The sequence below is a fragment of the Dasypus novemcinctus genome, chromosome 10, assembly GCF_030445035.2.
Source record: "Dasypus novemcinctus isolate mDasNov1 chromosome 10, mDasNov1.1.hap2, whole genome shotgun sequence".
Lineage (NCBI taxonomy): Eukaryota > Metazoa > Chordata > Mammalia > Cingulata > Dasypodidae > Dasypus > Dasypus novemcinctus.
In genome coordinates, this window is record NC_080682.1 from 101,726,181 (window position 1) to 101,751,313 (window position 25,133).

General features: G+C 41.7%; 1 protein-coding gene across 5 annotated transcripts in view; it reads right to left on the bottom strand.

Annotated features, from left to right (window-relative positions):
- The window catches only part of STIM1 (stromal interaction molecule 1), a 266,771-nt gene that overhangs the window by 90,810 nt on the left and 150,828 nt on the right, over positions 1 to 25,133 (bottom strand). For all 5 annotated transcript variants that reach the window (XM_004476725.4, XM_012518882.4, XM_012518879.4 and 2 more), the window contains exon 3: positions 4,952 to 5,066. In XM_004476725.4, coding sequence (XP_004476782.1) covers positions 4,952 to 5,066 — 115 coding nt within the window. The remainder of the gene's footprint in view (positions 1 to 4,951; positions 5,067 to 25,133) is intronic.

The window sequence follows — 25,133 nt, forward strand, 5'->3', positions numbered from 1 at the left end:
CAGAATAGAGAATCTAGAAATAAACCATTACTTGTATGGACAACTGATTTTTTACAAAAAGGACAAAAGCAATGTACTGGGAAAGGCTACTTTTTTCAACAAATAGTGCTGGAACTGGGATATCATATGTATCATATGTGCAAAAAAGAGCTTGGATTTATACTTCACATACAAAAATTAATACAAAATAGATCTTAGACCTTAATGTAAAACCTAAAACTACAAAACTCTAGAAGAAAACATAAGGAAAAAAATCCTCATGTGACCTTGGGTTAGGCAAAGATTTCTTAGATAATGAAAACAAAAAGATAAGCTATAGACTAGGACAAAATCTTTGCAAAGCGTAAATCTAATAAAGGTCTGATATTCAGAACATATAAAGAATTCTTAAAATTCAGAAATAATACAAACAAATTTCAAAATTGACAAAATTTTTGGACACCATCCAAAGAAGATGTAAGATATATGTAAGAAAAAAAAGACAAAATATGGATGGCAAGCAAGCCCATGAAATGATGCCCAGCATCATTAGTCACTGGGCAAATGCAAAAATAAAACCACAAGATACCACTACACTATTAGAATGGTAAAAATTAAAAAGACTGACCCATATCAAGTGATGGCAAGGATCTGGAGGAACTGGAAGTCTAATAAACCACTACTAGAAATGTAAAATGGCACAATCTCTTTGAAAAACAGTGTGATGGTTTGAAAAACAGTGTGATGGTGTCTTAAAAAGTTAAACGTATATCTACCATATGATTTAGCCATTCCGCTCCTATTATTTACCCAAAAGAAAAGGAAATATATGTCCACACAAAAACTTGCACATGAATGTTCTCAGCAGACTTATCTGTAATAGTCCAAACCTGGAAACATCTCTAAAGTCTACCAACAAGTGACGAGATAAATAAATTGTAGTATATCCATTTAATGTAATACTACTCAGCAAAATAAAGGAATGGCCTTTTGATACATGCAACAACATTAAGGAATCTAAAAATAATCATGCTGAGTGAAGGAAGTCAATTTAAAATTGTATATATTATATGATCCATTTATATTAAACTCTAGGAAATGTAAGTGAATCTGTAGGGATAGAAAGCAGATCAGTACTTGCCTTGGAAGGGTGGTTTGGAGAGGGGCCAGAGTAAGGTGTTGCAAAGGTGCAAGAGACACATTTTGGGAGAGAGTGAAGGTTTTGATAGGTTTAAAAGAACAGAAAAATGCTGTAGGGGAGAATCCTCCTAGGTCAGTGTCTCCCACCACCCCTCACTACCAAGGACACTATTACTGTTTTCACTCAGCTCAAATACGCAAACAACAATTCTGTATCTCAAAGATTCTATAAAATCTACCTTATGGTCCTTCCTTTAGAGAACCACCACTCTACCTACCTCACATAGTCTTAGAGGGACTGCAACTCACAGTACCCCCAGCCCATACACACGTTCCCACTATCACACCACTCTGTGTACGTTTGTGATCCAGGTTAGGCTGATCTGACTCTCCCCTCCCTACGCACCTGTATCTGGCTCTTAAACAAAGACACTTAGGGATGAAAAATGAAGCCACGTCATCTGACAGCAGCCTATTAGATAACAACAGTCCCTAAGTCCCGGCTGCTGGGATCTCCGGAGTTGCCTTTACTCTTGGTCCTTCCTCAGGCCTGCTTGTTCAGTTCTTCCTTACTTAATTATTTAATCTCTCTCTGCCTCATTTTCCTCATTTGTAAATGGGAGAATAATAGTATCTATACTTTATGAGGTTGTTGTTAGAAAAAATATAGTTAATATATGTAAAGCACTTAGAACAGTACTTAGCAAAGAGTAAACACTAAAGTTAGAGTATGTGATGGTTTGAAACTGTATGTACTCCAGAAAAAGTCCAGTCCTGGAAGCAGATGTAGCTCAAGCGATTGAACTCCTGCCTACCACAAGGCAGGTCCCAGGTTTGGTTCCCTGTGCCTCCTAAAGAACATAAGCAAGACAGCAAGCTGATGCAACAAGATGATACAACAAGAGACACGAGGAAAAACATGAGAGACTCAAAAGAGTAGGGAGCGGAGGCAGCTCAATCAATTAGGCATCTTCCTCCCACATCTGAGGTCCCGGGTTCAGTTCCCAGTGCCTCCTAAAAAGAAGACCAGCACACAACAGACACAGCAAATGCAAACAACGAGGGGGTGAGGAGAAATAAATAAAATAATTTTTAAAAAATCCATTCTTGTGAGTATAAACCTATTGTAAGTAGGGCCTTTTGATTAGGTTATTTCAGTTAAGGTATGGCCCAGGATGGGTCTTAATCCTTGAGTCCTTTATAAACAGGATGAATACAAGAGAGAGAAAGAGAGAGAGGACACCACATATGCAAGAAGCTGAAAGCAAGAAACCCAGAAGAGAAGGGAGAGACCAGCAGACTGCCATGTGCCTTGCCACATGACAGAGGAGTCCAGGATTGACAGCAGCCAGTATTCAGAGAAAATGCATCACCTGTTGAAGCCTTGATTTCGACATTTTTCTCAGCCTCAAAACTGTAAGTTTGTAAGCTAATAAACCCCCATTGTTAAAAAGCAGACCCATTTCACAGAAACTGTATTTCAGCAGCCTAGCACACTAAAACAGAGTAGTTTTTAAATTATTCTTGTTGTTGATTTTATTATTAATGTCCATAGCTGGGTAATATAGAGATTAGCAGGCTCTTCTGCTAAGGTCTAAAGAACACAGAGAAAAGACGGCTCCCAACAGCCAGAAAATGTTAACAACCCTAACCACACAGATGATACTGACACTAGCCAGTTAATGTTCTGAACACAAACGACCACTGTGGATATCTACCTCATCTAGCTAAACTTAGACCAGCCAATTTGGGCCAGTGCCAGAATATTACATGCTCTCTGTAGCTCTGAAAATCATTACTCCAGAGACATTAGAGGTTGTGCTGTATATAATGAAGTGATAGTTAGGAGAAATAGGACACAAGAAGATTCTCACTTTTACTTTGTGAAACTACCAGGTATAATACAGGGTGAGCAGATCTTAACATGGTACACATATATCACTGTCATATATGAACTATGGGTTACATTATTGTGCACTGAAAATGTTTTCTCCGTTTATTAGTAATGGGGGACCCACAACACTTACTGTCTCTTTTTTTCATCTTCCTGTAGTTTAAAGTACACTGCAAGTGTTCCAAATGTCGCCGGGTTCAGAAATAAAGTTCTTACCAGAAAAATGCCTTGGGCATTTCTGCCTTCTATAGGTCACTTTCCCTTCCAAGCTGCTTCTACTATGTGAGCTTTCAGAAAAGGCCAGGAATGCTCTCCCTGACATCTTTCAGTCAAAGGTCCTACTTGTGAAATCCACTCTTAAAAATCCAGGCTCCTTGTCCCCATGCTATTAAAGAAAAAGACAGAAACTAAAACTAAATGATAGAACGTGTTTCCTGCCAGTGCTGAAAAGTGACCAAGCTCAGGTTACTGTTTAATTTCTCATCACTAGACAACCTAAGTTACTCAGGAGCCATTAAAGAAAAGCTGCCCAAATAAACACAGCCCCCAAAGATTTCCTGAAAGCTCTCTTATGCTTATTCTAAATTCAGAAGACACAGGGCTAACAAGAAGCATCAGCCTGGCTATCCCAGAATCAGGATTAGTATCCAGGCCTTCCTACTTCAAATCTAATGCTCTCCACTACATTATAGATGATCCCCTCAACATCAAAAATGCTATAATCTAGGCAAGAATTTAAATAAAAAGAAAAATTGCTTTATTCCTACCAAACAGTCCTTTTCTACCACTTAGACCAGTGCTTTCAACCATGGTAAGATTGTATGGAAAAGCACCCCCCTCAGGTTTAAGTCCTAGCTTCACTATTAATTAATGCATAACAATGAACAAGTAGCTTTATAAATGTGAGCCTTAGGCTCTTCATGTGCAAAACCAGGAACTATAACCCTGGTGGTTATTCATGTTTAACTCTTCTTAGCATCAGGACCTATCCTAAGAGACCCTGGAAAGAGATTGCTTCTAATCTTGTTTGCATCAAAGGAAGCTCTAGTCACAAATACAAATGGAGAGGAGGCTAAAACCCTGTTTCTTCCTTTCTTATTACATTTCATACAATTAGACATGCACTCTCACTCAGAACTTCAATGCAAATGCTCCAGGAAAGAAATGGGATAGTTATGGTTTAGCAGTTTTACCATATGAAAGAGATCTGTTTCATTAATACTAAATTCAACATGAGTCAGAACAGTGAAGAGACTGCTAAAGGCACCAATATCTACTCAGACCACATTAACAGATCTGCACAGATTCCAGACCCAAGAAGCTGACGGTCCTGCTAAACTTCGTGCTGATCAAACCACATCTGGGGCATCTATGTGCAATTCAGAGAACCATGATCTAAAAAAGACATTAACAAAAATGTTCCAAGGCAGGAAACCAAAATGAGGAGGACGCTGAGAAAACATGTTTTCTTCAAAGAACTAGAGCTATTTAACCCTATGAAGAGAAGATTCAGGGGCAAGTCCATCTACACTTCCACCAAATCATTGAATTATGATCCAACAAAATTCAACGATTTATGTGGACTAAGCGGAGTTGTGACCAAGCAGGGAGCAACAGATGAAAGGGGTTGCCTCAAAAGTCAGCAAGCTCCCTGTCATTGGAAGCAAAGCAGCAGAAGCTGGGAGATTTCCATGGCAGGTGAGGAGAGGGTAGGTACAGGATGGAATTCAAAAATCAACTCCAGGGCCTGGTCTGTTTGTAACACCTCCCCGCTTTCCCAGCACAGTGATTCAGTCTTATTCAGTGACTATCTGTAGAATCATTTAAATAATTTGCCCTTACTAATCATTTTATATTTAAATCCTTTTAAGGCCAAGGTACCGGCCATCTTCCTCTCTCTTCTCTTCTTAGGATGGAACAGCCCCGGGTGCTTATTACCTTCTGAGGACTTCCATGCCTTCCACAGGTCCTCCACGCTGATAAGCTTATCCTCACCATGGAAGGTGCTGTGTTTCACTGTTGGGTCATGGTAATTGAGGTCTTCTCTCAAGAACTGCAAGGGAAAGGCACACGAGTCAAAAGAGATGCCTGGGCAGAGGAATACTGGTATGGGATGTTATTGACAGGGGACATATGGTTGACAGGGAGTTATACAGGGCATGTGTCCGGGGTGCATGAAAATGTTTGGATATACTCATAGTGGAAACAATTAAAAACAACAGCTGGGGGGGTACTGGGTTCCTGGCCAGGGGGGGCTCTGTCGTGGTCCCTAGGGGAGCACCGGCAGTTCCCCGGGTGCAACGGCAAGGACCAGGAAGGAATGAGGGTCCAACAGTGAGCCCCTGATACTAATGACTATGCTTGTGAGTCTACACACCTGAAATAAGAACAAGGCCTAGAGCAGCATTGTGCCTAAGAGTTCCCTCCTGACAGCCTCCGTGTTACTCAAATGTGGCCAGTCTCGAAGCCAAACTCAGCATAGAAATGCACTGCTTTCCCCCCAGCGTGGGACATGACACCCAGGGATGAGCCTCCCTGGCACCGAGGGATCACTACCAAGTACCAGCTGATGAATTAAAGGTTCAACGTCGACCAGCAGAATATCCCTGTCTACATATAATAACAGGAGTTAAAAATGCTGTTTGACCTAAATTAAGGGGAAAATGGAAAGGACAAATGAGTTTATATGGCTATGAGTCCCTCAAAAAGAGTCTGGAGGTTGTCAGAAGGATTGCCCTTATGCACACCTGAGCAGAGTCTCAGAGACAGATAAAGTAGATACAACCCCAGGTATTGGTTCTTTTGAGGGCTAAAGAGACCCACAGGTTTTATGGTCATGGCATATGGAGTTCACTGCCATGTCAGTTGGCCCTTTTTTGGAGTTGGTGTTTCTGCGTGATGGAGCTGGACTCAAATGTGATCTCTTTTCACAAGCCTTTCATGCTACTTTACTGGAATTGTAGTTGGTGCTGGGGTTTAAGATATATCTAGGGGATTTGAATCTCTGGACTGACAATATGATAGCCACGCCCTGAGCCTCAACAGACTTCAGCTCCTACACTCTGATTTATTGGACTTACCCCACTCAGCTAACATGGAGTTGAAGAATGTCAACCACCACACCATGGAGCCTAGAGTGCCTACAACTGAAAGCAGGAGGATTGCATCCAGTATCCATGTGGAATCTAAGCCCCCTCTTGACATAGATGTGGAATGGACACAACCAAGCCAAGGTCCACAGGAAGGAGGAATACAGTAAGGATTAGAGCGGACTTAATGATATTCTAGTCATGAACTATTGTGCTTAATAATTGAGAAAATGTGGCATTGGTGTGGAAAAAGTGGCCATGGTGGCTGCTGGGTGCGGGGAATGGGAGGAAGAGATGAGATGTGGAGGCATTTTTGGGACTTGGAGTTGTCCTGGGTGGTGCTGCAGGGACAATTACCGGACATTCTAGATCCTCCCATGGCCCACTGGATGGAACGTGGGGGAGTATGGGCTATGATGTGGACCACTGACCATGAGGTGCAGCGATGCCCAGAGATGTACTCACCAAATGCAATGGATGTGTCATGATGATGGGGGAGAGTGTTGCTGTGGGGGGTGTGGTGGGGTGGGGACAGCAGGGGTGAATGGGGACCTCATATTTTTTAATGTAATATATATTTTTTTTAATGAATAAATAAAATAAAAAAGAAAAACAACTGAGAGGATCAATGAAACCAAAAAAAAAGAGATGCCTGGGAGGTAGCCCACCAAGATCTCCACACAGACCATCTGCCGCCAGCCAGCCACAGCATATCCCATCTACCCACGGCACAAATGTGACATATCACTCAGGTATCCTTCCATGTACAAACGTCGTGGCTGCCAATTTGATTGCCTTTTTTTCTTTGTTATTCATTCACTTGAAAATAGTAAATATGAATTAGAAATTCCTTCCTCATAATCCTTTTTGAATTTTGGAAAGATAATAAATGACAGTTAACTGGTATTCAATAAGCTAGAAAAAGGGAGAAGGAAGTAACTATTTTTGAGCACTTATTTATATACTAAACAACATTTCAAGAACGTCCACAGTGTTTTCTCATTGAATCCTGACAACCAATGAATCAAATTTAAAATACTTGCTGTGATGGTCTTAAAATGTATGCATAAATTCTTTAACAATCCTTCCACAAAAGGGGGATTCCTCTCCCCTTGAATACAAGATGACATTAGCAACTTACCTTCTAACAAACACAATGTGGCAGAAGTGATATCACATGACTTCCAAGATTAGGTTAGAAAAGGCAATACAGGAAAGCGGATTTGGCTCAATGGATAGAGCATCCGCCTACCACATGAGAGGTCCGCGATTCAAACCCAGGACCTCCTGACCGTGTGATGAGCTGGCCCACGCGCAGTGCTGATGCACACAAGGAGTGCCATGCCACGCAAGGATGTCCCCAGCGTAGGAGAGCCCCATGTGCAAGGAGTGCGCCTCGTAAGGAGTGCTTCCCAGAACAAAAAAAGTACAACCTGCCCATGAGTGACGACACACACACAGAGAGCTGACGCAGCAAGATGATGCAATGGAAAGAGACACAGATTCCCGGTGCTGCTGACAAGACTATAAGCAGACACAGAAGAACACACAGCAAATGGACACAGAGAGCGGACAACTGGGGGGGAGGGCGGGAAGGGGAGAGAAATTTTTTAAAAAGGCAATACAGATTCTACCTGGCATGTTCTCTTTTAAGACACATTCCTTTGGAGTCCTGAGCCAACATGTAAGAAGCATAGCTACACTGAAGATGCTGGAGAGATCACGTGAAAATATTAAATAGAACTAGAGAGAGATGCCTGAGCAGTCCCAGCTCTTTGAGTCTTCCAGCTGAGGAGTCAAACATGTGAGTGAGTGAAACTTCGGTGATTCCAGTCTCTAGCTTTCAAGTCCCCCATCCAACACTGAGTGGACATGTGCTGAGCCATGCCTACATGGTAAATATATTAGCAAAATAAATGTTATTACTTTCAGCCATTAAGTTTTGGAGACGTTTGTATTAGCATCAGATAACTGAAACACTTGCCCGGGGTAACAACTGGTATGTGATGGAGTTAGGATTCAAACTCAAAATGCCTGACTTCAAAGTCCAAACCCCACCCCCAAAGTATATGCTATCTCTCAATTATCTCGATTTTTTTTCTATTTAATACTTTTACAAGAAAGAAGGAAAGCCAGGTTTTCAGAAATTTAATTGTTTAGCCTCATCAATATTCATTAATCTTTATCCTTAACATCATTAGCATGTATAGGGCTTAGAAAGCATGATCACGATTTTCCTAGGTTTTCAATCATCAAAGACACAGGCAATTCTCATCACTATATTAGACTTACTCTCACAAGAACACATTTTAGCAGGATTTTGGGGAACTGCTTCTTTACCATCTTTCTTTATCTCCAGGGTTTAGAAAAGGGTCTGAACCAGAGTAATGCTAGTAAATGCTGTTGACTGAATGGCCCCAGATTACCTAGATCTGTAATCAAGGGGTGATTTCTTCTCCTGGGTTTTGCAGTACTGATGACATCTGGATTAACAAGAGATGTTTGAAGACAAGTCTACACTGGAGCATTCTCATCCTAGCCAGGGTGTATACCACTGAGCACAAGAAACTAGACACTGTCCACTCTAATACAGCACTGTGCAATAGAATTTTCTGCAACGTTGGAAATGTTCTTTATCTGTGTGATCCAATACAATGATCACTAGCCATATGTAGCTACTGAGCACTTGAAGTGTGGCTAGTGTGACTGAGGAACTATATATTTAAAATTTTAATTAGTTAAAACTTAACATAAATGGCTACATGTGGCCAATAGCCACATATTGGACAGCACAGCTCTAATGCATTCTACCACCTGGAGTTCTGCTCAGGGTGGTCCAGAGACTCCCCTGGAGGCTAGAACAAAGAAGAACACACAGCAGATAGACACAGAGAACAGACAACTGGGGCAGCTTACTGCTCTCAAAATTTTCTCTTTATCTTTGGCATTTGACATTCTGAGTGGTATATGTCTTGAAGTAGGTCTATTCACATTTAATTTGATTGGGGTATACTATGCTTCTTGGACATATAAGTTCATTTCTTTCATGAGAGTTGGGAAACTTTCAACCATTATTTCCTCAAATACTCTTTCTGCCCTTTTTCCTTTCTCTTCTCCTTCTGGAACTCTCATGACATATATCTTGTTCAGCTTCATGTTACCATTCAACTCCCTGAGCCCCTGCTCAATTTTTTCCATTCATTTCTCTCTCTGTTCTTTATACTCTTCAATTTCAGCTGCTTTGTCTTCTTTATCATTTATTCTTTCTTCTATCATTTCAAGTCTGCTATTGTATGCCTCTAATGTGTTGGTTTTTTTTTAAAAGATTTATTTATTTATTTAATTCTCCCCCCTCCCCTGGTTGTCTGTTCTCTGTATCTATTTTGCTGCATCTTGTTTCTTTGTCCGCTTCTGTTGTCGTCAGCGGCATGTGAAGTGTGGGCGGCGCCATTCCTGGGCAGGCTGCACTTTCTTTCGCGCTGGGCAGCTCTCCTCACGGGCGCACTCCTTGCACGTGGGGCTCCTCTACGCGGGGGACACCCCTGAGTGGCATGGCACTCCTTGCGCACATCAGCACTGCACATGGGCCAGCTCCACGTGGGTCGAGGAGGTCCGGGGTTTGAACCGCGGACCTCCCATGTGGTAGACGGATGCCCTAACCACTGGGCCAAGTCCGCCACCTCTAATGTGTTTTTTATCTCACCTATCATGTCTTTCAGTTCCATGAGCTTTGTTACTTTTCAGTTCAGGTTTTCAAATTCTTCTTTGTGTTTGCTCAGTGTCTTCCTGATGTCCTTTACCTCTTTAGCCATACTGTCCTTCAACTTATTAATTATTAAGGATTAATTTAATTCTAAGTCTCATATGGGGTTTTGATATTTTCCCTTGCTTGGGCCATTTCTTCCATTTTCTTAGTATGATTTGTGATTTTTTTTTTTTTTTTTTGCTGATAATTAGATATCTGATTCAGATAATGAGTTTACTCAGATGTTCAATTTTTCTCTTTTGTAGGAATTAGAGGTTATGTGTTACTGCTGTTCCTTGATTCTTGGTTCAACCTGTTCTGGGTCTTTAGGACTGTCCCTGTTAGTTGCTCAAATCTGGGCCCTGGGCCCTTGACCCAGTAATGGGGTTGCAGACCTGTGTCTAAGGGCTTTGGGGAGATAGGCTGTAAAGGCTGGAAAAAGCACCTCATGTATTTACTGTCAATTTCCTCACATGCATTTCCTTGGTCTGCCAACAGATGGTGCTCTTCGGAAGCCCTCTCATTTCAATGCCTGGTTAGAGTGTATAGCTGCAACAGGGACTGGATCAATGTGTAGAGGATCCCGCCTGGAGACTCAGAGCCTCATAATTCAAACTTTCACAGAGGCAGTTCTCCAACCTTTGCTGGCAGCCCTCTCCATTTTCCCAGCTAGGAAATAATCTCACTCCCCTCTGCATTCTCAACAACCAGTCCCAGTCAGGAAAGAGGGAGATTAGGAGGTCCGATCCCTTTCATCCTTTGCTGGCTCCCACAGCAAACAATGGCATGCTTTCCACCACCACCACCCCCCCCCCCCCCGACTTCTCCGCCCCCCACCCCCCACCCCAGCATGGAAAGGCTGGTGGGACAGAGCAGACAAAATTTGTGGGTCAAAAGTTGAGTCAGTCATAGACTATGCCCCTCTCTCTCCCCTTTCCTGGGGAGGTGGATCCCTGGGGTCCCCTTTGTCTGTAGCCACAAGCCATGAGGCCTGAGAATCTGAAATTGTCTACAGATGAGGGAGGATGCTGGCAATTAAAGCTGTCATTTTTAATTTACAGTTTTGCCATCACAATTCTTTTCCTTTGCTCCTCTCTTTTCTGAGTGGTGTCCAGCCTTCCCCTGGTCTCCTAAACCTTAGAAGACTTTTTTAAAGACTATTTCTGCCTGTCTTCTAGCTGTTTTTCTGGGTGAGAAGAGGGTCTCATGTCTTTCTAGTCCTCCATCTTCCCAGAAGTCCCATTTGATTTTTAACAAAGATGTCATATCTACTCAACTGGAAAAGAATAGTCTCTTCAACAAACAGTTCTAGGAAAACTGGATATCCATATGCAAAAGAATGAAGGTAGATTCTTCTCTCACAACATATATAAAAATTAACTAACTATAAGAAGTAATATAAATATAAGAACCAGAACTATAAAACTTCTAGATGTAGAGAACCATCTTCAGGAACTTGTGTTAGGATATGGTTTCTTATGTTTTATATTCAAAGCACAAGTACAAAAGAAAATGGGACTTAATCAAAATTTAAAACTTTTGTGTATCAAAGAACTTCATCACGAAAGTAAAAAGGAAAGCTACACAATGGAAGTAAATATTTGGAAACTACATATCTGATAAGGGTTAAATAACCAAAATTTATAAGGAAATCTTACAACTCAACAACAAAAAAGACAAACTAATTGAAAAATGAGCAAAAGACTTGAATAGACATTTCTCCAAAGAAGATATACAAATTGCCAAAAAGCACATGAAAAGATGTTCAACATCCTTAGCCATCAGGGAAATGTAAATCAAAACCATTGAGATAACATTTCATACCCACTAGAATTGCTAATATTAAAAAAAAAATTAAAAAAAAAACAACAGAAAATTACAAGTGTTGAAGAGGATGTAGAAAAATAGGAACACTCATTCATTGCTAGTGGGAATGTAAAACAGTCTAGCCCTCTGTGGAACAGAGTTTGGCATTTCCTTAGAAAGGTAAGATAGAATTAACATATGACCTAGCAATTCCACTTCCAGGTATATACCTAAAACACTTGAAAGCAAGAATATTCACAATAACCACAAGATGAAAGCATCCCAAGTACCCACCCATCAACATATGACTGGATAAACAAATGTGGTATATACTAAAAAGGAATATTATTCAGTTGTGAAAAGAAGTGAAGTTCGGATACATGGATGAACCTTCAAGATATCATGTTGAGTGAAATAAGCCAGACACAAAAGGACAAACATTGCATGATCTTACTGATATGAAATAATTAGAATAAGCAAATTCATGGACTCAGAAACTAGAATATATGTTACCAGGGGCCTAAGTGGGGGTAGAGAATGGGGAGTCAATTTTTAATTGGTACAGGGTTTCTGTTTGTTTGGTGTTGTAGAAACAGTTTGGTAATGTATAGTGGTGATGGTAACAACGTCATGAATATAATTAACAACACTGAATTATACATCCAAACATCATTAAGAGGGAAAACTTCAGATGTTATATGTGTTGGTAAAATAAAAATTAAAAAAACAACAAACATAGGACTATGCAATACAGTGAACCCTAATGTAAACTACAAACAAAAAAAAGCTAATAGTAAAATTATAAAAAAATTCCCTTATCAATTAGGTACCACACTAATACAAAATGTTAAATATGGAGACATGTATATGGAAACTGTATTTTCTGCATGATCTTTCCATAAACCTGCAACCTTTTAATAAACATTTTTTTTAAAAAATGTTTTGAGTAAATATATGAAGGAGGAATAAAAGAAAGGCATGTAAAATAACTTGGAGAAGAGTATCCCAAGAATAGGAAACAGAAAATGCCAAGGCCCCAAAGCAGGAGCATACTTTTTATTCAGAGAAGCAACGAGGATCTAGATACCCAAAGACCCTTCTTCATAGGCCATTATAGGGACTTTGGCTTTTACTCTGAGATGAAAGCTGTTGGAGGGATTTGATATATTTAAGGGGTTTCTGTGAATGCTGTGTTGAGAAGTAGGCTGTAAAAGAGCTAGGGCAAATGCAGGTAACTATTGCAATAATCCAAGTATGAGATAATAGTGCTTAAAACAAGGTGGTGGTAGCTGTGAAAGTGATGAGAAGTTATCAGGTTTTGGATATATTTTAAAGATACAATATCACCAATTCTCATGATTTTGTAGTTCTGATTAGTCAGGTCCTTTATGATATTTCCTTCTTTGAAAGCCCTTCTAAACTCTGACCCAGATCATCTTAATCTAAGACTAGAGAAAGACCTGTCATATGCAGAGTTTAGAAGCAGAAATGCCAAAATCTCCAACGGGATTGTGGGGGTGTGGGGAGTGGGGTATATGGGAACCTTTTATGTTTTTTAATGTTTAAGTACCTGACATAAAGTTATATCTAGTTTGCACATTGTTTTTATAGAGATTTTTCATTACAAATTAATTAAAAAGGCAATCTTCTCTTTAATCATTAGTGTAAAATGTTTAACAACAATGCAAGGTATTGGTGGTAGGATGAGTTATGAGAGTCCTATATGATGCTATGTATGTCTGTTTTGTAATTTCACAACTATTACTATACATTTATTGTTTATGTATGATTATGTGAGTGATATACTTCAAAAAAAATTTTTTTAAAAGCAACCTTCTATGATGATTTTTAAAAATTGTTTTAAGGATACATAGATCACAAAAAATGTTACATTAAAAAACATAAGAGGTTCCCATATACCCCACCCTCCACCCCCACTCCTCCCACATCAATAACCTCTTTCATCATTGAGGCATATTTATTACATTTGGAGAATACATTCTGGAGCCCTGCTGCACCACGTGGATTATCATTTACATTGTAGTTTACACTCTCCCCCAGTTCATTCAGTAGGTTATGGCAGGATATATAATGTCCAGCATCTGTCCCTGCAATATCATTTAGGACAACTCCAAGTCCAGAAAATGCCCCCGCGTCACATCTCTTCTTTCCTCTCCCTGCCCTCAGCAACTACCATGGCCACTGTCTCCATATCAATGATACAATTTCTTCCATTGCTAGAGTCACAATAGTTCTAGTCACACTTCACTTAAATTAATAAAAAATCAGGCCCTGAGCCTCAGCAGAGTTGCAACACCTACTCTCCAGTTTGTTGGAGTTACCCAGGTCAGCTGATGGGGAGGTGAGAATGGTCAACCACCAAACCAGGGAACTGAGAGTGTCTAGAACTGCAAGCAGAATTGCATCCAACAGCCATGTGGGATCTAAGATCCCTCTTGATTTAGAGGTGGAGCGGATATCACCATCCCAGGGTCCACAGGATGAGGGTCCACAGGATGGAGGAACGCAATATGGATTGGGGTGTCATGGACTTGCTGGTATTCTACTATAGAACTGTTGTGACTCTAGCAGTGGAAGAAATTTTATCATTGATGTGGAGAAAGTGGCCATGGGAGTTGCTGATGGTGGGGGGGGGGATGTGATATGTGGCATTTTCAGGACTTGAAGTTGTCCTGAATGATATTGCAGGGACAGATGCAGGACATTGTATATCCTGCCATAACCCAATGGATAGACTGGGGTAGAGTGTGAACTACAATGTAAACGATGGTCCATGTGATGTGGTAGTGCTCCAGGATATATTCACCGAATGCAATGAATGTGCCTTACTGATGAAAAGGGATGTGGATGTGGGAGGAGTGGGGGGGGGGAGTGGGGTATATGGGAATCTCTTTTAATGTAACATTTTGTGTGATCTATTTATCTTTTAAAAAAAGACAATAAACAAATAAAGCCTATAAAGTTCTAGTAAAAAAAGAAAGAAGAAATCAATTGCCCATATCAAAGAATACATATATTTTAATTTGGGGCAGCTTGGGGATAGGGGAGTAAGTGCTGAGGGAGCTAATGAGGACCTCAAGCCTCTATCCTTTGGCACCGCTGTTGGGCTCACATATCTGCATAGTATAATCTGCCAGGGCTGAGCAGCAGCTGTTCCCTTCTGAAAAGGCACATACTCTCTCGTTGGCCAAAGCTCACAGATTTATGCATTTGTATCTGTACAGCCTACATTTCTCAATTATGATACTTCTTGGCCCATTAGAAACAAAGAGTTTATAATTCCTGATGAACACAAAACACACTGTAAATTTTAAAGCAAGACTTAAATATTAGTTACAATTATTATTAGAAGGAGGATGAGATAAGGACAGGAGAATAAGAGGAAATGCTTTTTTTAAAGATTTATTTTATTTATTTAATTATTTAATTTCTCTCCCCTTCCCCGCTCACCCCCCTCCCCAGTTGTCAGCTCTCTGTGTCCATTTGCTGTGTGTTCTTCTGTGTCTGCTTGCATTCTTGTCAGCGGCACCAAGAATCTGTGTCTCCTTTTGTTGTGTCATCTTGCTACATCAGCTCTCCGTGTGTGCAGCACCACCTGGCCAGGCTGCACTTTTTTCGCACTGGGCAGCTCTCTTTATGGGGCGCATTCCTTGCATGTGGGGCTCCCCTACGCAGGGGACAACCCCGTGTGGCACAGCACTCCTTGCACGCATCAGCACTACGCACGGGCCAGCTCATCACATGGGTCCGGAGGCCCTGGGTTTGAACCTTGGACCTCCCATGTGGTAGGCAGATGCTCTATCCGTTGAGCTAAATCCACTTCCCAGGAAATGCTTCTTGATAAAAGGTGGCCTTTTCTGTGCTCCCACAGCCTCTGTGCACATCTGTATCTGTCTGGTTATGTCTTTATCTCCCGTACCAAACCATATACCTACTGATAGAAGGTCCAAGTAATCTGGATATAAACAAAGCATATAAGAATATTGTACTGAACTGGAACTCTGCTGTCCATTATCCTGAAGGTAAGCATTACCACATCTTACTCCAAACCCTGTCCCGCATCCAGTTAATAGCTAAAATCTGATTTAACACAAAGTTTAAGACTAAAAATGACCAAAAACAAACAAACAACAGACAGCTTTTGACTTCCACAACAAGTATGTACTGTTTCAAACTCAGGAAGGTCTAAAAGACTCCCTAAAAGTCTTGCCTTATCATTAGGAGTGCGGTTTTGGCTAGAGCTACAGCTCAATAGCTAGCTGAAGCGCCAAAGGACCAGTTGTTACTAGTATATTTAGTTCTCTGAGCTCAGGAAAGTGATCTCTCCGGCAATGGCACAAAGCATGCAACTTCATCCCAAATGTTAAGCAGCAGTCAAAGGGTGTGGGTGGGATCAGAGGGGAAAGGAGATAGCCCTCTGAAATTCTCACAAAATAGGCTCCTCAGCTCCATCAGTAAATCGAATTCACTGATGTAAATCCAGAAGAGTAGACTGGACCTGGGCGGATCTCCTGGGTTCTTCCTTAGAACCCATTACCCCGTACTCTTTCCCCACTTCTCAACTTCCATGTCTCCCAAACTAGACCACACCACCTCCACTCCCACTTACTCACGCACACAGAATTCAAACCCACAAGTCCTCAGATCTGGCTCTTGTTCACCTCTCAAGATTCTAGCAAGATGTTTCATGAAATGAAGTATTTGTCCCCAATGAGAACAGAAGCTGTTGTACGAGGGCAGAGAAAGGACATCGTTTCTCACTCATCTTTGTATAACTAGTCTCATTTCTGCCAGGCCATTAACCACACTAACCATTGGAACAAGCTTTGTAAAGTACAAATCTAACTTTATCAACCCACCTGCTTAAAGTCTTTTCATGGTTCCCCATTAGCTACAGGATAAAGCCTAGCATTCAAAGCTTTTTATACCTTGGCCAATAGACTAACTTCCCAGTCTCATACCTAGCCACTCTCTCTTCCTCCAAGACACCTTATACTCCAGACCAAGAGTCAGGAAATTGTGGATCTGGGCAAAATCCAGATTTGTTTTTTAAGTAAAGTTTTATGGGAATGTAGCCACACTCATTCATTTATGAATTTTCTATGGTTGTTTCTGTGCTACAGCAGCAGAGTTGAGTACTATGACAGATTGTATGGTCTGCAAAGCCTAAAATATTTACTGTACGGCCCTTTACAGAAAAAGTTTGCCAACCCCTGCTCTAGATATATCAAGCCACTTTGGGTTCCCTGAAAAAACTATACTTTTTATACCTCCAAGCTTTGTACATAGTGCTTCCTTTAAAATGTATCTCCCTCTCTTTGTGGGCTAAAGAAAAAATCATTGCCTTGGTGAAGTTTTTCAGACCTCTCCCAGGCCTATCCTGTTTGTTCGCTTAGTTCTCAGAGTATATATCTATGAAAGTACTTATCCCATTATACATATAATTACTAATTATCCCCTTACCCTAAGCAACTCAAAAATAGGGACTGTATTTTATCACTTATACCTTTATCAATGTCTTACAAAGTATCAAGAACACCTAAATGAATAATTAATTCACCTCCAAAAACCCACCTCCACGCATAGTGCCTGGCAAAGAGCAGCATATGTGATTATTAAATAACTGAGTGTCTCTCACTTGAGCTTGTCCTACAGGCTCCAGCACAGTGCTTAGATTACAGTAGCTAGTCAATGCCCTCCTGAACAGATGAAAGAAAAAGGTCCCTAAATTGTCCACCAATATAAAACAAAGATATTCAGCTAGGGGCCAGAGTGGCTTGGATTCAGCATAACAAGATAGTTTAGAGCCTGGTTCTAGAGCCAATCTGCCTGGCTCTGAATAATGGTTCTACCACTTACTTTCAGTGTATCATGCACATCACTTGTAAAATGGAGATAATAGTAGTACCAAACCTCATTAAATCCTCATATTGACAGTATTAAATGTAATAAAGAACTTAGAATAGTGCCTGGCACAAAATAAATTCTCCGACGAGTTAGCTGCTGCTATTATTACTTACTTCCATGTTTTTCAATATATCTTAAGAAGAATATAAAGATACTAAGTGTTTTAGTTTGCCACAGGACTGCCAAAGCAAAGTACCAAAAATAGGTTGGCTTCTATAATGGGAATTTTATTTGGGGAAAAAGCTTACAGTTCTGAGGCCATTCCAAATCAAGGCACCATCAGAGACAATTCCTCAACAAAGTGGCTACTGGGGATCCTGGCATTCTGCCACATGGCGATCAGGCATATGGCAGGGACCGTCTCCTCAGCCTGGGCTGTCTCCTCAGTCTTGAGCTGCTGCTCCATGGGCCCAGCCTCTCGGGGATTTCATGCGTAAGGTTTGGCTGCTAGGGATCCTCGAGTCATCCCTCACATGGCAGTCAAAAATGGCAGCTTCCTTTCTCTCTGCCTCCCTCTGTCTGTGTCTCTGTTTATATCAGACCCAACAAGTAAGCAGAGACCCAGGCTGGCTCATGCCTCACTGACTTAGTCCAATCAAAAGCCCTAAACCACCTTATCAAGTAATCTAATCAAAGGCCCCTTAACTGAATTTAATGCAATCAAAGGGCCCACACCCACAGGAATAGATTAATTTAAGAACATAATCTTTGGGGATTTAAAAAAAAGAACTTCAACTGTCACACTAAGAATGTCCAGTCATGAGGTTCATCCACTGTTACAATGAGGCTGATTCCACATAGGTAAAGGAGACCCAAAGAAGAGGTAGAAGACGGATAATTCCTGAGGGCCTGCTTTATAAAGATCGTGTGCCAGGAGATAGAGATAGAGATAATTAAGGCAAGGCACTATAGTCTCCTGATTTCCAAGGTCCTTTCTATTCTACTTTAATAAAAACTTTAACTCCATTTAAATTCTAGAAATTCATCACTGTATAAAAAACCCTCTATGGACTGACTCACCCTGCCTTTCTAACCACATCAAAAGCTACTTCCTCCCATCCCCAATAATGAAATACTTGAAATTTCCTGAAGATAGCAAGTTCTGCACCAGTCTTACATATGTGCACATGCTATTCCTCACTTCTAACACTCTCCATCTCCAGATCACGTCTACTCATCTCTTCAGACCAAAATCACATGTCTAAGGGAGAGGACGTAGCTTAAGTGGTTGAGTGCCTGCTTCCCATGTACAAGGTCCCTGGTTTGATCCCTGGTACCTCCTAAAAACAAACAAACAAATAAACAAGTGAAAAAAACAATTCTCACTGGGGAGCACATGTATATTTGATATAAATATTTGATTTTTCTGAACCTGACCCCCTCAGCAAGAGGGCTCATACTGTGGAGAACAATTTATCCTGACTGAATCAGCACTCAGCCTCTGAGTCCCAGCAACTTCCAATCTCTTCAATATGCCATGTGGAAAGATAAAAGAAGGTACGGTTCTCACCCAGTCAATGCCAAAGTGCTGAGATGCATACCTACCTGAACCTTCTTGATATTAGCCCTTCTTTATTTTCCAAAATACCTAAGAGGGCCTGCTGATGCTGGACACCAAGGGGAGCAGAGAAAAAGCAGAATAACAACACCTACTTTTGACATTTGCACACAATAATTCAATGGCTTCTAAAGCATTTTCAACATCTATTATTTTATTTGAACCTCATACCAGCCACTGAAGGTGTATGTTACTGGTATCCCTGTCGTATAGACGAATAAACTATTCTCCAGATACCTCCTTACTTGATGTAGCCCATATTTGCCATATTTTTGCCTCCCTGCCTTTACTCATAAGGTTCACCCCTTTCTTGGAATGGAAAACTGATAATTCAAATTTCAGTGTCCATAAATAAACTTTTATTGGTACACATCCACTCTGATTCATTTATATGTCGCCTGTCACTGCTTTCATGCTAGAACAGCACTGTTAAGTAGTTGTGACAAAGACCACAGCTAATGGGGGAAAGTGTGGGAGGGAGAAGGTGGAATATATGGGAATCCCCTATTTTTATATATATACCTATATATATAAGTGCAACTCTGCTGAGATTCAGATCTCACCTGGCATATGAACAGCTGGCAGATTTAAGTCTCTGGGACATATATTTAATGCATATAGCAATAATTGTAGGTTTAATAAATAGGACAGAAGAACCATGTGTAGGAAAATTATATATCACTGATGGGATGCTAATTTCTTGGGGTTGTCTGCCCTGCCTATAGTGTCTAGATGTCTCTAGAGCCCACAAGAACCCCTCTACTAGAGGCACTGTTTACTGTGGCAGACAGTGAGATCCTCTTGAGACGTGCACAAGGGTAACCTCTGGAAGGACCTCCTGACTTACTTTGAAATCTCTTAGCCATAAAAACTCATTTGCATTTAATATTTCTCCTTTCAGTCTACATCTTTCTCCAAATGTATCATTAGTTGGCACTTGGTTTTATTTTGTTATTTCTCTCCCCTTCCCCTCTAACCCCCCCCCCCCCCCCGCCCGTTGCCTGCTCTCTGTGTCCATCTGCTGCGTGTTCTTCTTTGTCTGCTTCTGTTGTTGTCAGCGGCATGGGAATCTGTGTTTCTTTTTGTTGCATCATCTTGTTGCATCAGCTCTCCATGTGTGCAGCGCCATTCCTGGGCAGGCTGCACTTTCTTTCGCACTGGGCGGCTATGGGGTGCACTCCTTGTGCGTGGGGCTCCCCTACGCGGGGACACCCCTGCGTGGCAGGGCACTCCTTGTGCGCATCAGCACTGCACGTGGGCCAGCTCCACACTGGTCAAGGAGGCCCGGGGTTTGAACCACAGACCTCCTATGTGGTAGAGAGACACCCTAACCACTGGGCCAAGTCCACTTCCCAGCACTTGGTTTCAATCCTTTGGTGCCAGGGTGGCTCATCCCCAGGAGTCACATTCCACCTCAGGGAGAAGGCAGTGAATTTATCTGCTGAGATTGGCTTAGAGAGAGGCCACATTTGAGCAACAAGAAGACTTTCAAGAGGTAACTCTTAGGCAATATATATTACCAGGCCAAGTTTCAATTTCACAGGAACAAGGCTAATAAGTACAAGCATCAATATCAAGGGACTGGCACATTGGTCCACCCTCCTCCATTAGGCACTCCCATGTACACCAGGGATCTCACCACTCTATGAGAGAATGTAGCAGGATTCACCAGGATGGGAATTCAATATTCCATCAGTTATTCTGTGGGTCTCCACCTACCAAGACAACATCCCATGACCACATGAACATACTCACACTCCATAGAGGTATGCCCCAGGTGCACCCCACACACACATATCCCCCCACCACTGACATCCTGTACCAATGATCTTCCCCTTCTACAGCTGCAACTTGAGCATAAAGTGTAACAGAAGAACAGCGGGGGAGAGGCTGGAGATAAGATTGGAAAGGCAGGCAAGAATCTGGCCAAAGGTGATGAACTAGAAGGATTATACGCAGAGTTGGCTCTGATTCTGACTGAAGGTGTGTCAGGAGCAGGCTTTGCAGAGGAGGAGGTGAAACTGAAACTTGATTTTTAAATATGAGCAGGAGTTGCACCTACTCTCCAGTTCATCAGACTCGCCAAGGACAACTAACAAAAGGATGATGACGGACAACACCCATCCCAAGAAGCAGAGAATATCTGTAACTGCAACCAAGACAATTTCATCTATCTTCCCCATAGGATCTAAGCCCCCTCTCAACTGGAAGCAGAGTGGGCATCAGCATCCCAAAATCCTCAAGATAGAGGAACAAACAAACAAAGAGGGGGAGGATTCAACTATGGACTAAAGTAGACATTATTATTCTAGTAATGGAAGAACTTTTAACAATGATATAAAGACAGTGGTCACCACAGGTTCTAAGGGAAGGGAGAGGGAAGAATAGGTGTAACATATGGCATTTTTTAGATACTAGAATCATTCTGTATGATATTGCAATGACATATATAAACTATTATACATTTTGTCAAACCCTATAACATTGTGTGGTGCATAGTGTAACCCATAATGTAAACTATAGGCCATGCTTATTAACAATGCTTCAATATGTGTTCATCAATTGTAAAAGATGAACCAGACTAATGAAAGATGCTATTAATGGGGGAAAGTGTGGGAAGGGGAAGTAGTGCAGTATATGGGTATCCCCTATATTTTCAATGTAACATTTACATAACCTAATGCTCCTTTAAAAATAAAGAGGGAGCAGATGTAGTTCAGTGGTTGAGACCCTGCTCCCATGTATGAGGCCCCGGGTTCAATCCCCAATACCTATAATAAATAAACAAACAAATAAATAAAACTTTAAAATTAAAAAAAGAAGAATTGCAGACCCACAGATTTCTAAGAACACCATACTTGTTTCTCTCCCTGGTCTACTTTTGACACCTTTTCCCCAGGTTAACTCATATTTGTTTCCCAAAACTCATCTCCGGCTTCACCTCTTTTTTTTTTTTTTCTTCTTTTTCTTTTTTCATTTCTCTCCCCTTCCCCCCACCTCAGTTGTCTACTCTCTGTGTCCCTTCACTGTGTGTTCTTTTGTGACTGCTTCTATCCTTATCAGTGTCACCAAGAATCTGTGTTTCTTTTTGTTGCATCATCTTGTTGTGTCAGCTCTCCATGTGTGCGGCGCCATTCTTGGGCTGGCTACACTTTCTTTTGCACTGGGCGGCTCTCCTTACGGGGCGCACTCCTTGTGTATGCAGGGGACACCCCTGCACGGCAAGACACTCCTTGTGTGCATCAGCACTGCGCATGGGCCAGCTCCACCCAGGTTAAGGAGGCCAGGGGTTTGAACCGTGGACCTCCCATGTGGGAGGTGGATGCCCTATCCATTGGGCCAAGTCCGCTTCCCTTCACCTCTTCTAAGTAGTCTTTACTGACATCTTAGAATGGATTAAATTCCCTCTCCTGTATTTCTAGAGCACAGCATTCATCTCTTGTCACAAATGCCAGGATTGAATGCATATGTCTTTCTGCCTCCCTAACACATGAGTCCTTTGTGGACAGAGACTTGTCTTCCTTTATTAGTCTTTGCATCCCTTGCATGTAGCACAGAACACTCATTCAATATGTTTGTGGAAGGAAGAAAAAGAGAGAGAAAAAGATGGAGGAAGAACATAAGAGATGAGGGGAGGGTCATTGATCTTTAAGTAAATCAGACTGCTTTGGAACCCAATTCTACCTAATAATACTACCGAGCACACTGAAAGTGATATATACAGATTCCAGCATGCACACAGAGACTTGCATATAAATACACATAGAGACAAATCAACACAGACACCAATTAGGCCTGAAGGTAAGCAGGCCCTTGGAAGCCAGCTGCTGATTTCTCCTTAGACAGGAAGAGTCAGAGGTTTAATCCCTAATGCAGGGCTTTTCTCTTTCTTTGCTGACTTATCATTTTTGGCTACTAGGTTACCCCTGCATTCTGCTGAAGTCCTGCCTAGACTAACAGCATCTTTAGGCTCCTGCTTCTACTTCTGGGTCTGCTTTTACTTCTAGGTCCCACATACTGTACTGCAGGCCTCTCCAGTGTGCCTAACCTTCTCTTGATCCTCATCCTGGCTTATGGGTTTCTATTAGCTCCAACTTCTTTTCTCCCCTCCCTCCACTTCTTGTCATACACACAGATCCATAAATATAGAAAGACACATACTTACAAAAGCACAAAATGATGCATAAACACATACAAAGAAACATAAACACAAAGGCACACACAGACATACATACATATATGGACACAGACACAGAGAAGCCTTACAAATATAACTAATCCCTGTCATCAACAGGATTCCCATCCAAAATAGACAAAGCAAACCCACCCACAAAGAGGGGAAGGAGGAAAAACAACAGCCTGTTTAGTGAGAAAGAGTTTCCCTCTCTGTCAAAGCAAGCCACCTTCTGGGTTTTCCTGGAAACATGAGGGGTACCATCTGGGGGAGCTGCTGCCTCATCCTGTATCTGGCTAAGGCACTGGGACAGATTGCAAACTATGCCTACTTCCTCTAATGGGTAGCTCAACTTGTCTGGCAACTGGTACCCTTGCCTGAGTGCTGGCTGGCAATGTGTCTTCTGCTACTCCAGCATATATTAGATAAGCACACCCTGACTCCCCTGGAGACTCGTGCAGGTCCTTGTATGCACTACCATTACAGCCCTTAAAGCATACAATTGTCATTGTCTCACTCACTAGCCTGAGGGCTTGTCAATGGCAAGAATATATTTTCATCTCTACAAAGGAGGAAAGTGAGGCTCTAAATTACAGGACCCACCCTTCAGCTAATAGAGTGCAAAATCTGGAAATGAACATAGGTCTAACTCCAAAGTTCATGCTTGGACTTCCAAAAAGTCAATGTCCAAATAGTTTATTCTAAGAAACTCAATGTATGAGTAGGGCCACAGAATTTCGACTCAGTGGGGTTGCAGCCTGTAAATGGACTATGGGCGATTCCTGGTAGGCCACAGCCATCCAATAAGTATTTAAAAGGAAGAGTGAGGGCAGGACATGCCCTTAGCTGGAAGCAGATTTCACCTAAAGAATGATGTCATTCATGGTATCAGTAATCCCTGTCTTGTCAGAGGGCCTGAGAAGTCTTCATTCTATGCAATGCCTGGATTAAGGACTGAGGGTCAGAATGTGCCATGTGGTAGGAGATAAGATGGTGACTGCACCAGGAGACAGGCAAGAACTAGAAGGTCAAAAGACAGAGAGGTGCCTCCAGACTTTAACAGTCCTTTGGGGTCCAAGGAGAATTATTCCAACAACAGAAATGTGTATATCACAAACCAGCAGTGAGGTTATTTGGAGAACTCTTTGCAATTATTGCTTTTTTGCCATACTTTGCATATAATAAATTTTTAAAATAGCTAAAGCCTTTCAAAGCTGTGCAAGGAAGCAAGGAAAAGTCTATGTCCAAAGGGAGAACACTGCTTCCCGGGGGCCAGCATGGTAGTGGCTGTGGGATTCACAGGGAGTTTCTGAGCATGAGGTGAATCCAGGGAAAAATAAAACCAGGGATACCTGGCCAGCTGTCTTTGACATCTCCCCACATGGAGCGTCATATGGAAGGTTAGGCCAAGAAATAGATACATACTCTTGGTATGTGGATGAGAGAGAATTATCATCTGGGTTCTCCCACAGCTTCCTTGCCATCTTTGCTTCCCTGGAAGGAGTGTTCATTACTAAAAAAAAAGAGAGAAAAAAAATTCTCCCAAAGGAAATGCTCCAGTGCTTTTCAATCTGGTATCCTCAAAAGACAACTACAGGGAAGCAGATTTGGCTCAAGAGATTGGGCCCCCGTCTATCATATAGGAGGTCCAGGGTTTGATACTCAGGGCCTCCTGGTGAAGGCAAGCTGGCCCACACAGAGTGCTAGTCTGAACAGAGAGCTGGCCCGTGTGGAATGCTGGCCCATGCAGACTGCTGCCCCACCCAGGAGCGAAGACTGCACAGAGTACTGGCACAAGAGAATGATGCAACAAAAAAAGA